The sequence below is a fragment of the Etheostoma spectabile genome, chromosome 4, assembly GCF_008692095.1.
Source record: "Etheostoma spectabile isolate EspeVRDwgs_2016 chromosome 4, UIUC_Espe_1.0, whole genome shotgun sequence".
Lineage (NCBI taxonomy): Eukaryota > Metazoa > Chordata > Actinopteri > Perciformes > Percidae > Etheostoma > Etheostoma spectabile.
This window is the reverse complement of record NC_045736.1, coordinates 19005488-19024532: the sequence shown is the minus strand read 5'-3', so window position 1 is coordinate 19024532 and position 19045 is coordinate 19005488. Positions and strand designations below refer to the sequence as shown.

The 19045-nt window shown below is 38.9% G+C and overlaps 2 protein-coding genes across 2 annotated transcripts; one reads left to right on the top strand and one right to left on the bottom strand.

Annotated features, from left to right (window-relative positions):
• Positions 1-389: 389 nt before the first annotated feature.
• Positions 390-2119, top strand: LOC116688405 (vasopressin V2 receptor). Its single transcript, XM_032514439.1, has 2 exons — positions 390-1695; positions 1911-2119. The coding sequence occupies exons 1-2, from the start codon at positions 855-857 to the stop codon at positions 2117-2119; spliced, it is 1050 nt and encodes a 349-aa protein (XP_032370330.1). The 5' UTR covers positions 390-854.
• A 2762-nt stretch (positions 2120-4881) lies between these two features.
• On the bottom strand, positions 4882-17948 carry crbn (cereblon). The gene is made up of 11 exons (XM_032514424.1): positions 17761-17948; positions 17363-17472; positions 16979-17181; positions 16257-16409; positions 14608-14770; positions 13943-14005; positions 13749-13833; positions 13503-13618; positions 12125-12189; positions 9361-9492; positions 4882-7387 (listed from the first exon to the last, which is right to left on the bottom strand). The coding sequence occupies exons 1-11, from the start codon at positions 17831-17833 to the stop codon at positions 7204-7206; spliced, it is 1347 nt and encodes a 448-aa protein (XP_032370315.1). The 5' UTR covers positions 17834-17948; the 3' UTR covers positions 4882-7203.
• Between the last annotated feature and the right edge of the window lie 1097 nt (positions 17949-19045).

Here is a 19045-nt window from a genome sequence, read left to right as displayed (position 1 = left end):
AAAACATATGGTCGTCATGTAGAATAAGATAAAATGTTAAGATCAATTTTCCCAGCAGTGTAGGCCTACATAAAGTGGTCATAATTATCTCCACCTCTATAAATTTACACGTTTAATCAGTAATATTAAACCAATATCTGATTAAATTTGTAATAATAAAATTAACTTTTGATTATTTTGCTGATAATACCTCTGTATTTATTTTCACCACAGTTAATCAACATATTAAACGCGATATTAAACACAACATGTTCTTATTATAGCCTATATTTGTGCTGAGCAACCTTGATTACAATTAAGGGTATGATAAAAGTCTTACCAAACCTGATAAAACTACAGATAAACAGACATCTCAACGTATAGTTATTAGCTGTTCTCAAGCTTATATCACCTGTATAATAATTCCATTATGTGCACAAACACAATAATGAGCACACACAGGCTTCATTTTTTAGTAAAAAATAACAAGACTCGGGTTGGCTACTTAATGAATCTGAGCTCCACCCAGTTTCAACCTCACATGAAACACAAGGCACACAGCTTGAAGACCATCCTACTCCCTGGGGATGATTCCCAACCTGAGCTCGACCACAAACTATCAATTCACCTCCGGCACTAATTGAAAAAAACAACTTATATACAGGCTAAAGATAGGTAGAAATACTTGTTCTTAAATGGCTTGCTGAAAAGATTCAAGATGTTTATTGTCATACTGGTTATACAAGTGAAAGCGTGTGAAATGCTTATGCTGGGATGTTGGGACGATAGGCTACTGTTTTAATTTAACTGTTTTCTTAGACTGTCCGTCCCCAGCAGCCTGTTTGTTGACCAGTTGGCAAGACGACCCAAACACAATGTGTTCTAATGACAGTAACTTTGTGGACACGGAAGACGCGGCAAGAGATGAAAGTCTGGCCACGCTGGAGATCTCGCTTCTCAGTGCCATCTTCATTAGCGCCGCCATCCTCAACATCTCCCTGCTCATTGTCCTCTGGAGACAGCGCAAACAGATGTCCAGAATGCGCGTCTTTGTCTTCCACCTGTGCCTGGCGGATCTTGTGGTCGCTTTCTTCCAGGTGTGCCCGCAGCTCATGTGGGACATCACAGACAGGTTCGTCGGACCAGACCTGGTGTGTCGCCTGGTGAAGTACCTTCAAGTTCTCGGGATGTTTTTATCCACTTACATGATTGTGGTGATGACAGTTGACAGATACCAAGCTGTCTGCAACCCGATGGTGAAGTTCCAGCGGACAAGCACACGATTTAACATCCCTGTGTGCATGGCGTGGGGAATATCTCTGCTGGGCAGCTTGCCACAGGTTTTCATTTTCTCACAGGTCGAGGTTGCACCTGGTGTGTTTGACTGCTGGGCCAAATTCATCCAGCCGTGGGGGCTGCAGACTTACATAACCTGGACCACGCTGGTCATTTTTATTTTACCGGTTATTACAGTTGTTGTTTGCCAAGTGCGCATCTGCCGAGCCATACAGATCAACTTGTACCAAAAGACTCAACAGCAGGGCAACGTGGGTCTGCCTCTGCCATCCAGAGCCAGTGGTGTGGTCGGAATGTCCAAGGCCAGGGTGAAGACGCTGAAGATGACGGTGGTCATCGTGCTGGTTTATATTGTCTGCTGGGCTCCCTTCTTCACCGTCCAGCTTTGGTCCGCCTGGGATCCAAATGCGCCGAAAGAAAGTAAGTCAGAAAAGATTCCTTGCTTGTGGTCAGTTTGATGTTTTTTGTTTGTTTTTGTTTTTGTTTTTATAATTTTAGTGTATAGTGTAGGTTATTTCATTTTAGTTTACTTAATACGTGCCGAGACGTGCGCATTTACGCACAGTAGCCTACCCACATTCAAAGGACACTTCTTTGAAAACACACAACGCTTTCCACTATTCCTATCATTCCAGCTGCGACTTTCACCATCCTGATGTTACTGGCCAGTCTGAACAGCTGCGCAAATCCCTGCATTTACCTTCTGTTTAGCAGCCAGTTTCCCAAGAGGCTGGTTGCACTTCTGTGCCAGCGGCGACACGGAGGTAAGGTTTCACTCAATGAAGAGACGACGCTGCTCAGTACTTTGTACATTATCTTAAAAAATGTTTCTGAGTCCAAATGAGGGCAACGCGTTATGATGCGTTATAAATGGAAACGGAAAAAAAACTTTCGGTGTGCCTCGCGGAGCTCTCTGCCTGAGCTCTCTCTGCATTTGACCGAGGGAGATGTGGGTTTCTTAGTGGTAGGCCTTGGTCATGGAAGCGTTCGCCAAAAGCAAACCTGGAATGGGTGGCCATGAGTGAGAACTGGGCAGATGACAAAAGCAATTGTTCTTTTGTTGGACTAATGGGCCAGTGCCTTTTGGGGGAAACAAATAATCATTGTGGACTGTAAATAACATAATTTCATTTCATTGTTAAGACTGGGGCAGTATTGATGACATTAAAAATATTCCTCACATTTAATAGAAGCCGGATTTGGACTTCATGAACACTTTTGCCTTTTCATACGATCATGTTTTGAATTTCAGGTATGCTTTTAAGGATAAAGAAAAATAAAAATCTTTTTTGTTTTTTTTTGGAAAACTGGTTTTTTGATGGTTTTTGCCAAAATGTCCTTCTTTATACTACCTCCCAAAGGAAATACCCGCACCCTTTTTGGGAAAATTTGGGCCTTAAGGGATTAAATATAGCCCACTGTTAAACTTTATTTAAAAAAAGGAAGCTTTTAAAAAGATAAAGCAAGAGCAACTTTTTTTCAGGGAAAGAAAATACAAACCATTGTTCAAAAATGTTTTAATATGTGCCCCTTTAAAAAAAAGCCATTTGAGACTTGAGTCTTTTCCTTTAAATAAATTTTCTTTTTGGTCAATAACTTTTTTAAACCCCACTGTGACTGTTTTGTGAAATATTGTCGGCTTTAACCAAAAGAAAGGGAAGGTGGAAAAATTTTTATTTTCACAATTGCTTTTCTTTTTTTCTTTTGTCAAGTCAATTTTTAAATAATTACAATAAAACAAAAATTAAATCATATCATTCAAAAAAGTATTTATAAAAATTATTAAAAAAAAAAAGTTTTTCTTTTAGAAAGTATATAATGAACAGATGTTGCCAGGGGATGTAAACTGGTATTTTGCTATCTGTGGGCAGGGGTTTTTCACGTTATGGGGCACACCAAAGACTGACACGGCCTAAAAAATATTACACATGCACACAGAAACCTAACGGGAACGTGATCCATTTATTTTTCACTTACACCCAAAACTACAAGGCCCTTTTTTTGGCAATTGAAACAAATCTCCCTCATTAGACCAACGATAGCAGTTTATTTAAGTCTTTCCTGTTGAAATTTGGGAATGTGCACGGGAAGGTTTGGGGTAAAAATGTTTGGGTATGAATCCCCGGGGTTATGTAAATGATTGTGCAAAAAAATGTACGCATGTTTCAGCAATAGGGTCATAGTTAAAGGTGGTGTTGCACTACACCTCATATATTGTCCTCCCTATTGACATACATAAGGGGATCAGGAAATAAGGGCCCCCTCTATGCAGCAGTACCACACTCTCATGGGCACTATAAAAGTAAATTTTATGGCAGACCAATTGTATTGGATTGCATTACACTCTACAAGTGTGACTAAAAAAGCGGCACAACTGAGTGTCAGTGAGTTAGTTTCTCCCTCTAATGACTTAAAAGTAAGAAGTAACTAATTAAAAGGTTGAGTTGCTTCTAAAACTTCTGATTTGACGGTCTGCGTTGTCTACTACCATTATTTACTCCTGTCTCGACCAAACAGAAAGAGAGAGAGAGTCCATGAACACAGCAGTTGTTCTTCTTTTAAACTGTTTCCTCATCAGACCCTTAAGGTCGCATCACCTCTAAATCTTTCCAGTGTTCTTTGATGTGCAGATGAACATAATTATCTATAAAAACAAGCATCTTCAATCTATCTTTATCAATTTAAATAGTTTAAGAGCCAATTAATTTGTACATTTCTATGTACTATGTATGACAACTCCTAATGAGATGTAAAGCAGTGAGCAGACATGTCAACTACTAATGCAAACAATTCTTTTTCGTCCTCACCTTGATCTGTCTCCTACGTTGATTCCAGGAGGAAAACTTGATCAAAGAGGGGCAAGATCCAAAGTGTTACTTATTGTTTTTCAGAAGGTAAATTGTTACATCAGTATATTAAGTTACATTATATTTGTACTCGTGTTTTATTTCAAGGTTCAAATACCCAATAAATTTAAGCATACAATCCTTTTGATAACTGATTAACTGTGAATGTCATTTGTTGTATCAAGCAAAAGGGACCTTCACGTGTTTCAACATGGCTCCTCTCCCACTCGCGCTTATTACTCACTGTGCTAGCATTCAATTCAAGCTCTGTGCATGCATCTGCCTGAAAGATTAACACACAGCAAACTCATTATATGCAGACACACAAAGCACACAAACACAATGAAGGCACATTACCATTTGCCTGTAGATGTGAAGATTTACAAATTCTGGTAGGACATCTTTACCTGCTTGTTCAAGCACATTTTCATCATTTCACAAGGTCTCTACTACTACAACACACACACACAGTTTCTGAGACATGTAAGTTAAGAAACGGTCACAGGATAACTGCATGTTTATTTTACTTTGTGGTACACTGAATATCATTGAAAAAACAAGAAAAAGCTGTTGTTTGGACAATGCCATTAATTTCTTCAGTGAAGTATCCATTTTATTGTTTGGGGTGAATGAAAGTCTGACAGCCTGCAAACACTGAATCAGCGACATGACAGAATATAGGCTAATCACAAGAGGCGTAACATGGGATTTAATATTTTTACCTGGCATTTTCAGGGTGAAAACCTTCCCTTTATGAAACAAAATTATATAAGAAGAAGTATAAGATTTAAAATGTGAATCCAATCAAAATACATTGGGGCATATTTCTGAGGAAGTTTACATTTTCTGATTCATAAACCGATTCACCGATTTGACATAAGATTATCAAAGTCTGTTTCCAGGTCTTGGGGAATACAACTGCAGATCTGAAAAAAGCCTTTTGTGGCTGCAGAGGGAGCAGAGAGAAGTCTGGAAAATTTCCTCAAGTGATAGGTTACACAACTCAGAACTGTACACCCATATGACATGGTGCTTATATACAGACCGTAAGAATAACATAATCATTTTCAATTAAAATCCATCACCCTTTAAAAAACAGTTATGACCATATTTCTACACAGATTTGCTTTAACGCCGAGGATTAAGCCTATGTGTCAAGATCGAAATACCATTCTCATATCTGCACGGTAAATATCAAGCTACAGTTAGCAGCTAGGTAGCTTAGCATAATTACTGGAAACACATTTAAGCAGCTAGCCTGGCATTGTTCAAAAATGCCGGTTTAATCTAAAAGAAAAAACAAACAAAGTGGAAACTAGGAACAGGAATCTCCACATCCAGGAAATAGCCATAACCTCCGTCAAATCACAAATGATCTTTCTTACACTTTTTGTATAATTAAAAAATGAGTGTAAACACACACGAGATGTGATTAGTAAAATGTAATGGTGCTTGTAGGTAAATTGTGTTACCTTCTGACAGAGCCAGGCCAGCTGTTTATCTGTTTCCAGTCAGTGTCCTATGCTAAGCTAACCAGCTGCTGGTGGTAGCAAAATATTTATCCTACAGACATGAAAGTAGTATATATTTTCTCCTCTAAATATCGACAAAAAAAAGCAAATAAGCATACTTTCCAAAATGTCAAACGTCCTGTAAGAAAATAACCAAAAATATTTAATTCTAAAAAAAAACATCTTCACAATCTAGATGATTTCTTATTGCGATTAATGATTTACTACTGACAAGATTATTTCGAAACAATTCCCTGTGACATAAGGAGATATGCGAGATAAGAGTCAGACTTACAAACAGAATACCATTTATATTACACAAAAAAATGCTATAACTGCCTCTTATTTACAGCTACATTTATACAAACAAGAGCCAGTACCTTGCAACAAAATCGCAAGAAGTAAAATCCGGAAAACTGCAAAACTACAAACCACAAAAAAACATTTAAAAAAAACATTATATAAATCATGTCTCTTCATCACTCACAACCTTTGTATTCACATCTGTCGTTCACTGATATATCAAACTCATCAAAAGACACTGAGCTGGGGTGTAGGCACACCATTTTAACATGCCACACATGAACAAACTAAATGAAGACAGGTAAAAGCTCCTCTCATTCTCTGTGTAAATTAGCTTGAACCTTTTTAGAAGGAAAAAAAAGCAGTCCTCCATTAGACACCAGGATATCTCTAATTTCCACATGTTTGCTTCCTGAAGTACATCATCTGACAGGACAATGAACCTTCGTTGAATACAAAACAGACACTAGTTTTATCACGTATCAATATACACCAGTATATTACACATTGTGGTTATTGTCACCTCAGTTTCTGTTTATTGCATCAAAAAACTGATGTGATAATAAAAAGCACACATGGATGAATATGTTAAATTACTTTCCAATCTTTTTGCATACAAAAATACATCCAATTTAATTCCAAGATTGAAAATATCCCCTATAGTGCACAAGTGCCCTTTCATTCCCTCCACTTAACTCACGGCAGCTAAAATGAGACAACATATCTGAGTAACCCACAAAGGATCTGAATAAGATAAGATAAGATAATTCATATTAACTGGTTGGTTTTACAACAGATTAAAGTATGTGACCAACAATATCTCTACTTCAGCTACATGCAATGAAACTCCATGATACAGAGGAAAGGAGTAGAAGGGAAATTATGCATTAAGCATAGCTTTTGAGTATGTGTGTCTACAGCTACCAAGGGTACAGATTAGCCGTGTCATGGAAACAATCTGTTCAATCTGTTATTCTCTATTTCTGCATCACTTTCTCACAATGCACTTTGTCATCTCACTGCTGCTTTTACATCTTAAGAACTTTAAAGAAAAATCACTACCTCCATCCCGTTCTAATTAGCTCTTTGAGCGCCATTTAAAGGCCTACTGACCTTTCCACTAATATGATGGATTTACTGCAAAGGGTGACAGGCGCTGTGTGATGCATTGATTACTAGAAATAATCACAGCCAGAGAGTGCATGAAGATCCAGGCTTGGGGGGTTAGCAGTTGTTTTTGTTTTTTTACGATAAATGGTAGTTCAACTTCACAGGCAGAAGAGGCGAGAGCCCTGTCTCCCCTCCTCCCCCTTGTCCTGGGGGATACGAGGGAGCATAGCTGAACGCGTCAGACCCCAGAAACGAGCTGGAGTCAAGTCCTTCTTGGTGGCTGTGAACTTCCAACCCATATGAGACCCGCAGGTTCGGCACTGAGCAATTGTCCAGGCATACCTAAAGGCAAAGGAAGAGGACAACATTTTCTTGAAGATCCCCTTCTATCATGTTTTAAGATATAAAATAAATAGAATCTGCTTGGAAAAAAGATGTAGTTTTTCCACATTTAAAAGGAATATTAAAATAATTTCTACTGCTTTCATTGCAAAATCCAGAATCTATGAATATGCACATTTTCTTAAGTTCAAAAGTAGGGTTAGGGTTAGTACTGGACACAAAATGTCTCCTACTTCCCTGAAAAGCAAATTCTTAGTGTGCTCAGGAGGTGTCAAGTTTCCTAGTGACACTTGTGTAAATTTCATAATGAATTTTGACTGGCTTACTAACTAGTCGTGATGTCACATATCCAAGTCTTCCACTCAGATTTAAGGTGAGCACAGAGAAACAGATGAATGTGGAAACAGCCTTCTAGTGTTTAACCCTGCATTACATCATCCTGCACAGTGAAGCTGTAGAGACAACATTAGAGAAGCAGTAATAAAAACACATTTTTGAGCGGAGGGGGACTGAATGAACTGTTTAAGTCTTTAAATTGATAAAACACTTAGAAATCTATCTTTTGGATATCAAAAACTCAAGGATCGAAATGTGGCTCTAAAAGGTTTGTGGCACCTTCATGGACGATGGCAACTGTATATAGCTTGGATTCACAGCGATTACAGGAAACTCCAATGGCAAGCCTCATTCATCAAGATCTATATAGAAACTTCTCTGTGTGACATGGAAATAGTGTTCAGGACATACTGAACACACAGGTCTGCAGTGGAGTAGTGGGTTATAATGCAGGAGTGGCTTGAGAAGTTTCTACAGGATATTTGAATGCATTTGAGTTTGAGTTTTCAAACCTATAGTTCATTTGGTCTGGTCGAATCAGTGACTGAGTTGTTCAACCCCAAACCAACCAGAATTTGTGAGAGGACAGAGACCAGAGAGATTTGGATCCAACTCAATGCAATCTTTGTATGGGTAGTGTGTTTTGATGAACGGTATGTGTTTAGCTTTCCTCAGTGGAGCTCATGGTGCCTTGAGCAGCTGAGGTCATCCGGCAGATCTTTGCAGACCTCCGCTGCTCTGCTCAGCTGGGAGCTCCGGATGCTGTGGCCACACACCGTTAATCAGCCCACACGGCCATGACACAGAGCTGGATCTCTTTAATACTCCAAACAGATTTTCAGTGAAAATTCCTTTAAACAAGTATTTTAATTTTTTCGTTATTACTGATCAAGAACTACATACAGTGTACTTATTTACGGAACAATTTAGATGTTATAGTGTATATATAATTTGTTACAAATACTTAATGGGGTCTTTGTGTTATGGCACAGTGTTATGTTATGATTTCAGTCTAGTGTTTTTAGAGAAATGGGCGCAGCACAGTAAGTCCCGAATCAGACGAAGGAGCTTGAAAATGTAGACCTGGAGTGTAGGTTGCTCAAGACGGCGTGGTCACCAAAACAAGCAGGCCCAGCTCCGGAGCGCAAGTTGAAAACAGCAACTGTGTGAGTCAGTTTAACACAGCACAATCCCTCTTATGTGGGAAAGTATAGGTTAGCCTTTAGTTTCTGTGTTCCTTTGTTATTCTATGAGCCCAGGTTAGCTTAGCCTTGTAACAGTACCAATATTTCACAGCCTCTCAAAGCTCACAACTGAAAAAACTAAAAATCTGATGCCATTCAGAAAGGCCAATGACTTCTAATTTAGAGCACTTGACAGCACCACAAGACAGTTAGAGCAAATATGGTATAAAAGCATGTTTAAGACCACTGTTGCAATGGGTCAGAGCAGCAGTATGACTCACATTTTTATGATGAAAGTTTTGTTTTTATATTTATAAATGAATTTATGAAAACAGTGAAAGGCACAGTGTGAGATCTGAGTCAATTTATTCACTGTATGGTTTATGTGTTGCATCATTTAGCTGTCAGAGGGAAGAGTACGAGCTAAATGCCATGAGTATATAGCAAAGTTACCCTGGAAACCAGCTGTGCAGTGTGGATGGCCTGCCGACCAGGTTGAGGTTGTTTGCTTTGTAGACCGTCAGGGTTTCATGGACGTAACCGTGCGGGTTGACGTATGCAGCCATGGGGCCATACAGAGACAAGCTGCAGGAACAAGCAGGTGGGATATGTCATCAGTAAACAGTTCAGCGAAAAACAAAAGATCAGAATGGTCCATTTTAAAGAAAGAACAAAACAGCCAGAAACTAAAGAGTGATTCCATAAATGGTATAAAAGTGAGCCAAAATGCCCTCCAAATTGCCTAAATTATACATTTAAATTTCGAAGCTTCTCTAAACCCTACAGTGAGTTCATTACATCAAACTCACATCGTTCAATATGACAAGTAGGGCTTCGAAAGATACCACATAATGTGTTTCAAGGTGGATTCTGTGCATAAAATGTGTATAATGTAAACTAAGTAAAAAGTGCAACTATGGAAATACAAAACACAAACTACAAAGCTGAGACTCGAGGATGGATAATGTTATCAACTTTTGAGTAGTCAGAGGTAGTGTCTAACCTCAGAAATCATATTAAACTGATATTACCTGAAATCCTCAGATAAAACAGTTAATGCACTTTTCTCATAAACTAAATGTGAAGTAAGGGTCTGGACAGTTGCATTGGCGTTTGGGCTTCTGTGTGCGACTCTTAGATAAACACATTAATTATCTCACACCATAGACAGTCATAAATTATGTTAATACATAACAGTGTGAGTGTGTGTATGTGTGCATTCAAACTGTGAGTGTGCAGATACAGTGCAGGGCCACTTACACTACCGGTCAAAAGTTTGGAGTCACATAGAAATTTCCATTACACTCCAATATAGACAGAATATCAACTGAGATCAGGGCAGCAGTTTTCAGATTACATTATGTGCTTACATATTTGCAAAAGGGTTCTCCAATGTTTTCTTGGTTTTTGAAAATTATATCAGATTAGTAAACAGAACGTGCCTTTGGAACATTGGATGAATGGGTGCTGATAATGGGCAATGTAGATATTACATTAAAGATCAGTCAGCCACCCAGATCAGCTGGTATTCTGTCTATAATGGTGTGTTCACACGTGTTCTATTATATTACTTGGTAGTAGTGATGTTTTGACATGGTAAATAATTTGAGAATAAAAAAATAAAAATAAAGTGTTGTAGAGTCAGAAAAAAACAGTGTTGTGTTCAATTAGTGAGGTCATTGATTCAGTGAAGAAACAGGTGTAAATTATGGCTCATATTTAAGGAAGGAAGAAGCAAATGTTGTGCATGCTGGTTATAGGACATTTCACACTGAAATACTCTGACATTGTCTGAAGAACAGACAAAATGGCCAAGGCTCAACCAATGATCAGCTCCAGGAAAATCAAAGAGACATAAAGTCACCTGTGAGAACTTTTGAGATCAGAAGAAAGCTATGTGAAGCAAAGCTATCTGCTAGAAGCCCCCGCAAAGTCCCATTGCTGAGAAAAGACTGAATAGGTTGAAATTTGCCAAAGGACCCATTGACTGGTCCAAGGAGAAATGGTGCAACATTCTGTGGACTGATGAGAGCAAATTTGTTCTTTTTGGGTCTAGGGGCCGCAGACAGTTTGTCCAACGACCCCCATGCACTAAATCAAGCCACAGTACACTGTGAAGACAGTACAGCATGGTGGTGCAAAAATCATGTTATGGGGATGTTTCTCATACTGTGGTGTTGGGCCCATTTATCGCATACCAGGGATCATGGATCAGTTTTAATACATCAAAATACTTGAAGAGGTCATGTTGCCTTATGCTGAAGAGGAAATGCCTTAGTAATGGGTCTTTCAACAAGAGAATGACCCAAAACACACCAGTAAGTGAGCAAAGCCTTGGTTCCAGATGAACAAGATTAATGTTATGGAGTGGCCAGCCCAATCCCCGGACCTCAATCCCATAGAACACTTGTGGGTTGACATCAAAAATGCTGTTTGTAAGGCAAACCCCAGTAATGCAGAGGAATTGTGGAATGTAGTTCAAGCGTCTTGGGCTGTAATACCTGTTCACAGGTGCCAGAAGTTGGTCAACTCCATGCAACACAGATGTGAAGCAGTTCTCAGAAATAATGGTTATGCAACTAAATATTAATGCAGTGATTCAAAGTAAAGCAAAGACATTTTTCTGTGCACATAGTAAATGTTTGAGTTTGTAAAGAAAAATGCAAATACTGCTAACAGCTAACTATTCCTTTTTCTTCACTTTCTGTGAAGGTATAACGCAAACTTGGTCAACTTTGGTCATGTTTTTATTTGGTATTGAATGTGCAGTGTTCCCAATGCATTGATATTATGGAATTAAAAAGGGATTTTGAGCATTATTCACTTTTTTAAACACACTGCTATTTTTCTGAACACAACTATATATACATATATTGTTTTGACATTTTAATCATTTGACTGATTTTTTCTTTAAAAAAAGAAGAAAAAGTAAAAAGCACAAAATGTCACATGTGATGTTTAGCTTCTTAATAGCATTAAAGATAAAAGTAGGATTTACAAGCAAGTGTTAAGTGTTTAAAAATGTTAAAGCTCCATTAAATTATATTTTTTACTTCTAAATCAAATGACCTCGGATGTTGCAAGTACTGATGATTAGACATTTTCAGCTCCTTATTTGGGTTAAGAAAGTGAAGAAAGTGCAACATCAGGTGCAATATTCATAGTGATGAATTATCTCTCAAACAAATGCAACATGCAAAAGTAGTGATGTTCTCACCTGAAGATCTCAATTTTTGTGGTGATTTCTGTGTCCTGGCACTGCTTACAGCACAGTGACGTGCACTGAGAAGGGGAGATAATAAAAAGTTAAAGGGATGTATACGTCAGATGTTCTCAATGCAAAGTGTTCTTGTTGTTGAGGTGGGCACACTAAAGAAGAACTTAACACATCCAGTGACCGCTTTAAGGTTTCTAGATGCAGCAGTAACACTACAGTTCAAGAGCGGGCGCGTGCGTGTGTGTGTGTGTGTGTGTGTGTTGTTATTGTTTTCAGCTTAATGTCTGTGATAAGGTTAGAGTGACAGAGGGCCTACCTCTCCCTGGAATATCTGTTCTGTTGCTACAACATTCAAATGTAAATGTTACTAAAGGCACATTTTACATGAGAAGTTGATTATTGAACACTATTGATAACTGTCAAAATGTTAATTTGTCGTCAACAACGTGCGACCCAAATATATAAAGTGGGTTTTCACAACCCAGTGTTTAGATGGTTGATACATTCAGATGAAACCACTGATAACTAACACTGTTGAAGATTTTGACCTTCTACCTGAGTTAAATGAACAGTGGATGCCTCTACTTGTCTGGCCATTTCATTTCTGTCAATCTTATCCTGACAGTAAATATCTACAGAAAATTATTATTCTCCAAAATATTTATATTTTTCAAACATTTTGACATGATAAAGATCTAAGTTGGATTGTAATTACAGTTTGTAGCTTGGAGTAAGTGTGTGTGCACTCTCTTTTCTTCATGGACGCTGTTTTCTGTCAGTTTTGCACCTATGTGATGTGCGTAAAACTTTCCGTCAACTCCCCAAAAGCTTTTCACATTACACAAAGATATTTTGGCTGATTTAAAAATGTAGTTTGCCCATATCACTTAGTCCTATTTGTTTTCTAATTTCAGGGGGCTTGACTATACTACTGAACTTTAAGTTCCATAAATCAGTTTTGTTTTTGTGTAAAAACAAAAACAAAAAAAAAAACATGGGGCAACCTTGCTTTCTTCAAGGTCTTCATCAAGCACCATGTCAACATCAGCACGTCTTTAAGTGACAAAAAGCTAATGAATACTATACGTCTACTACAGATCTGTTAAAAAAACATTGTTACTAGCAATACAATCAAACTACCTTTGCTTACACTAAATTATTTCTAAACAGTTTTGATTGTAAAGACCAAATCTGGACTAAAATATCGCAGCAATAACAGAAGAACATCAGAGGAAAAAATAAACAGCTTGTGCACAACGACACAAAGTAGGAACACCATATCTTATCCCACCATGACGGAGATGATGGCTGCTGGGGCAGAAGAGAAATGCTGAGATGGTTGGGCAGGAATGAAGGGTTAGTGGTGGCCTTTCCTTACCCGGTCCATGATGTCCAGTTCACAGCGAAGTCTCTGGATGGCACTCCCAATCTTCAGCAGCTGAAGCCGCAGAGCGTCATCTATGGGCAGACAGGCTGCCACTCTGTAGGAGAAGTCTGACAGAGACCAATGGAAAAACATGGATGAAAGCACAAAGAACACAAACGAAGAGACTTGCATGCGAATGTGTGTATGCGTCTGTTATCCATCTGTAACACACTGAACAGGGGCTGAACACAGGCTGACCTACGGCGTTCGTTGGGAGAGATTCATCCTTCAGATTCTCGTCCCATTCATGGAGCTGGTTCTTCACTCTGTTCATTAGTGACTCCTGTGAGGTGGGACACAGGAAGCAGAGAAAACGTGGTTTATATTCACTCCTATGTAATGTTTATCTATGGAGGAAATTCCACATAGTACACACGGGCGGGGGCACTCACAGAGTCGTAGAGAGCGTAGACCCAGGGAGGCCATGGCGTCAGACTGGCACAGTGAAACTTCCTCTGTGATCATCAACAGAGGCACCATTAGTCTTTATACAATGGTTACCAAAGTGCATAGTTTCTCTTCCCTTCCCACATTGCTCTTGCGGACATGCACATCATGGCATCAAAAGTATGTGGACACCCAAACATACTCATATATGACAATGACCCTGGGCACAAATTTACACGTTGAAATCCCCATGGCGCTACAAGGTTGAAAGCACAATATGGTATAAATATTATTATATGTTGTATCATTAAGATAACAAAAACGGCACCAGAACAAAAGTACACAAATGATAAATTGTCCCAGCTTTTTCTGTCCTTGTCTGGCATCATAGTAAATTGAATATCTTTGGGTTTTAGACTGTTAGTCTGACAAAAACAGACATTTGAATAGTCAACTTGGACATTTGTCACTATTTTCTGATGTTTTATAGACCAAACATTCAATCGATTGAGAAAATAAATAATGGAATTAATTGTTGCAGTTTTATTGTAAGCCATCTCAAATTTCCTTTTGATGGACAATAAAATGATTCTAAATTATTTTTATATAGCAGAACATGTTATTGTTGCACACGTGTATTACATTTACTGTAAGGGTATGAGTGTGTGACCTGTTGGTAGTTATTCCACCAGCGCTGGGCCTGTTTGCAGCTCTGAGTTGGGGGTTTGGAGGAGGGGTGCATGTGGAGCCTGGAGAGGGGTGTTAGCTGCACGGCAGAGAGAGGACCTGGAAGGATTCGTTCTGGAAGGATCTGTACTTTGGCTTGTCTGATCCTGTAGAGTCAAACAAGGGGAGACAATGACATAGGTTGTGGGGAAAAAAGACAAGCAAGAAGAGAAATGTCAACGAGAGTAGCAGAAGGTGAGTGAAGCCGAGCAGATGAATAACAGATTAAACAAATGGTTTGCTGGCTGAATGCTATCAGGGGTATGACAGGATGTTTGTAAATCTGAGATGATCATAAAAAGGTGCCGTCTGTAAATTTCCTCTGTCAGCAATAAGAAATAGTCCTCCAACTCTTAGCCAAGAGATGCACTCAATGAACTGCCTGGAGCTCAGACAAACAATTACTCGCTAAGCAACGTTATATGAGCAATAAAAAAAAAAAACTTGAACCAGAACACGCACCTAAAATGGCTTTCAGTTCAATCCTGTCAAATGACAACCTGTGGTGTTTAATGTCTACATATCTATTAAAAAACAGTGAAAGGCACTTTATTGTTGGTACTGTTAGGCAAAAATTCAATAATAATCTTTCAGCATATTGTAATTCAAGTGGTCTCAGAGAAAACTAGACTGCCGCAGCTCCTCTTGGCTCTGTATTCAGGCTTTAGAAAATCTAGCATGCACGGGAGACTTTGGTTAATCACAGGTAATTTCAGAGAAAGATTCAGTCACTTGCAGTACACAAAAAGGGCAACACTATTATGGTAACTAGTTTATGTGCATTACACAACAGCAACTAAAGAAAGAGGGAAATATGTCCCGGTTTTATGGACGGTTAACTTTTTTGCATTTTCTTGTCACCCACGTGGATGATTAAAAAAAAAGAATATTTAGCAGAAAACTATAACACAACCACAATGAGCTCACATTTAAACAAATAAATATTGTACAAAAACCCATATGTATATTTACAGTAGAAACTCCACAGATACAAGGTGACTATGATGTTCTCAGTTTACTTTATAAAGATGACTGAATAGTTAGTCTGCCCTCTAGCTGTGAACTATAAGAATACCACTTGGGTCATTTTAAAAAATAAAGTCTTGAACGTACCGTACCCTAATACAGGCTGCAAGAAAAAACTGACATCTGATGTCCTCTTCTTTAAAGAACTGGCAGCAAATCAAAGAATTTAAATTTCTTGTTTATATGGGCTACAAACATCTGAGGAAATTATTTCTTTTCTCCATTTTTTGTGCTTGCACCCAAAATGAATGTGAATACAAATTAACATGGACATTTAGAGCAGACACCCGCATAGATGATCCACTGATCTGCGACCCTAGTCCAGAGTGCGGCTGGTGTTTTTAATGGCAAACATACATTCAGCTTCATGTTTGAATCAACCCCTGCATAGGGGATTTTGATGACAACCTGCATGCAGAGCTCTGATTCCGGCAGACAACCTTGGGTTCACAGGACCACAACACAATGTTTATCTCTTTATTCATAGAGTCCAGCTCTTATTCAAATGTACACATGCATTTAGCTCTACCCTTTGGTTTAATGGTTTGGAAGGCAATTAAAACGTACCCGTCTGCCTGAGTTCTTATGTCATGGACCTTAAATCTCTGCCTCCCCACAGCTTTCACTTTGACAGTTTCAATGCCATATTCCTGCTCTTCTCGGTAAGCATAGATTTCCGCTGTTGTCCCAAACTCTGCATCCGGCTCACCTGTGTCATTGCTGAAACAGATTCCAGTTAAAACCAATTATATTAAACTCCAAAAATAATTCTAAAGAGTACTCAAGTGATTTAGTGTTGTACTTCTATAAGGCTGGGGGACTTACAACAGACATACAGTACAAAAACACTGGTCAAAGCAGGTCATCGAAGCGGCAGAGACACATCCTCACTTTACTCTTTCATTTGTGTCAAGCTCGAAAAACACTGGTCCTACATTTCCCATCATGCAACCCAATGGAATGTGTTTAATAGAACCTCCAACCAAGCCTGGTGAAGGCCCAGAACGTTTCATGCACCCTGATCATAAAACAGGCTTTCTGTTATACACTTGAAGTCTCCAAGCTCAAGGGAAGATTACCCTCATGATTATTTTCTTAAAAATGCTCTTCAAATGTCATAAAATTATACATTATACAACCATTATCCTAGTCTAAATAGTATCCCCTCATGACTAGTTAACCTTTTAACTGATAAGCCAAACAGATACTGTAAATACTCTACATTTATCATATCTGTCCAGTATGTGATGATTGCAAGTAGCTACATAGGCATTTGCATTGCTTCTTACCTGTGTGCGAGCACAGCAAAGGTGCGGTCTCTCTGGATGATGCTCCGCATCATACTGACCTCCTGCGGCCTGAAGAGCTGCAGAGGCAGCGTTTGGCCTGGCACCAGCATCACAGCTGTGTGTGGCAGCACAGGGATGGTCTGAAAGCTGTCTTCATCGTGGACTGTACGGCCGTGAAACTCCTCCATGTCTGAACCCAGGTACTGCCGCCACAGGGGTTAGAGTAAACACAACACAACCACAGCTGCTTTAGAAAACTAACCATACAGCTCTCTTACGGATTACAAAAATACAATGACACATCTAACGATATGGCATCAACATTACACATGGTCACATGGCAGCCATTATCTATAGAAAGAAAGCATCAGTGGCATCACTCACAGCATGTGATGTGGGAAGACTGGGGTCAAAGGTGATGATGGTGGGCTTCTCTGCTTCCTCACTGTCTCGGTCTTCAGTCTCCATGTTATCTTCCTCCTCTTCCTCGTTGTCTGCCATGGCACAGCAAGTAAAGAGGCTCACAGTGAGGCTAATTAGCTCCTTTAGTGTCTCCTAACCAAACTACAGCTGCAACTTTATCACCATAATGAGTCAATCTGATGGAAAAATAATTATAGAGAGTAAAGTATGTTCATAAAATGTGTCAGTCAGGATGTGATGTCTGACAGTGGCCTGTAGTGAGGAAATGTTAGCTAGCTGTTAGCAGGGGGAAGGAATAAACGCACTTCTGGAGAATCACCGAGTAGACAGACCAGTCATTCTGTGAGTTTAACTGTTACCTGGTAAAAGCTGTAACTGGTTCCCCATGTTGTCGTTAATGTTGTCTTCACCTCCAACCCTCTCGTCAGCCATATCCTTGTGTTTACAATACTAACTCTTCTTCTACGCCGTCTTCAATGTGCAGCGTCAAGGCAGACCCCGAGCGCCCCCTGGCGATGTGTCACAAGACTGGGGATTAAAATAAGGTAATAAATAAGAGATTGTGTCTCTTCTCTGGTTCCCACATTTTTTATTTTCTGTCATGCTGCACTTTGACGGCCCCAATTTAAAAATAAAGAAATTGAATGCCACTTTTGTTGCACTCCATGTATTCCCCTCCTGCAGTGACCCTTCAACCCTCCCAGTTTGGAAACCACAGGATTATGCAAATGTTTTAATACATGGAAAATAATCACTTTAATTTAGATGGTAACGTTATATAAAAAAGCATATTCATAATACTTGACCATTTCAATTGGCAATCAGGGCTCCTTTTATGAGACAGCTGTTGGAAAGTAACTGAATTAATTTTAGCAACTAATTTAAGTAAAGGATCTGAATACACCAATAACACCAACTCACTGTTACTATTTATCATAAACAACCTTAAATACAGTAAACGCGCGCACACACACACACAGACCCACACAAGACATACTGTGTGTAACAGATGCATGCTATTTGTGCCCACCAGAGCAGTTGCTAAAACAAATGCATCGTTATTTACTCAAATTAAGAAACAGTTTTATTTTATTCAAACTGCAGAAACAATTGGATAAATTAAACATATCAAGCTAAATTGGAAATACAATGTAAATTCGAGTTGACAAAAAAAAGACGGAATAATGTCCACAAGTGTATACCCTTTGGTTTGACTTGAGCTGCAATTAGCAGTTGCAGCCAAAGTTTTATCAGAGACCCTACCCATTCAGAACCCTTTTCCTCTTTATTCCTGATAGACAAGTTATGAGAACTTTTGAGGTTTAACAGGTTTGTGTTTATAATTTAGATTTTCCACAAGACCTAAGATTGTGTTACTGTGCTTAAACAGCTTTATGCATATTAATCCTTCACATAATGTAAAGGATGTGTATGACCTGCAGCATCAGTGCCATGTGCTGTGTCCAGTAGTGCAACAGGCTATTGATGTAACTGACTGGTGTTTAAACCTGCATCAGAGCAAACCTGTCCTCTGAAGAGCAAGAAACTTCATGTGGATGGTACTTTAATTTGACAGGTTTTAGTACTACGCAGTACTGTGCATTAGTTTAGTGTTTTGGTGAAGGAATAACCTCCATTATGTCA

Excerpts from the sequence above, each read along its gene's own strand:
- LOC116688405 (XM_032514439.1), top strand. The coding sequence starts at position 855 with ATGTGTTCTAATGACAGTAACTTTGTGGACACGGAAGACGCGGCAAGA. Across the intron at positions 1,696-1,910 it reads TCCAAATGCGCCGAAAGAAA|CTGCGACTTTCACCATCCTG; the intron begins GTAAGTCAGAAA and ends CTATCATTCCAG.
- crbn (XM_032514424.1), bottom strand. The coding sequence starts at position 17,833 with ATGGCTGACGAGAGGGTTGGAGGTGAAGACAACATTAACGACAACATG. Across the intron at positions 17,182-17,362 it reads GTCTTCCCACATCACATGCT|TACCTGGGTTCAGACATGGA; the intron begins GTGAGTGATGCC and ends CTGTGGCGGCAG. Across the intron at positions 9,493-12,124 it reads ACAAAAATTGAGATCTTCAG|CTTGTCTCTGTATGGCCCCA; the intron begins GTGAGAACATCA and ends TTGTTCCTGCAG.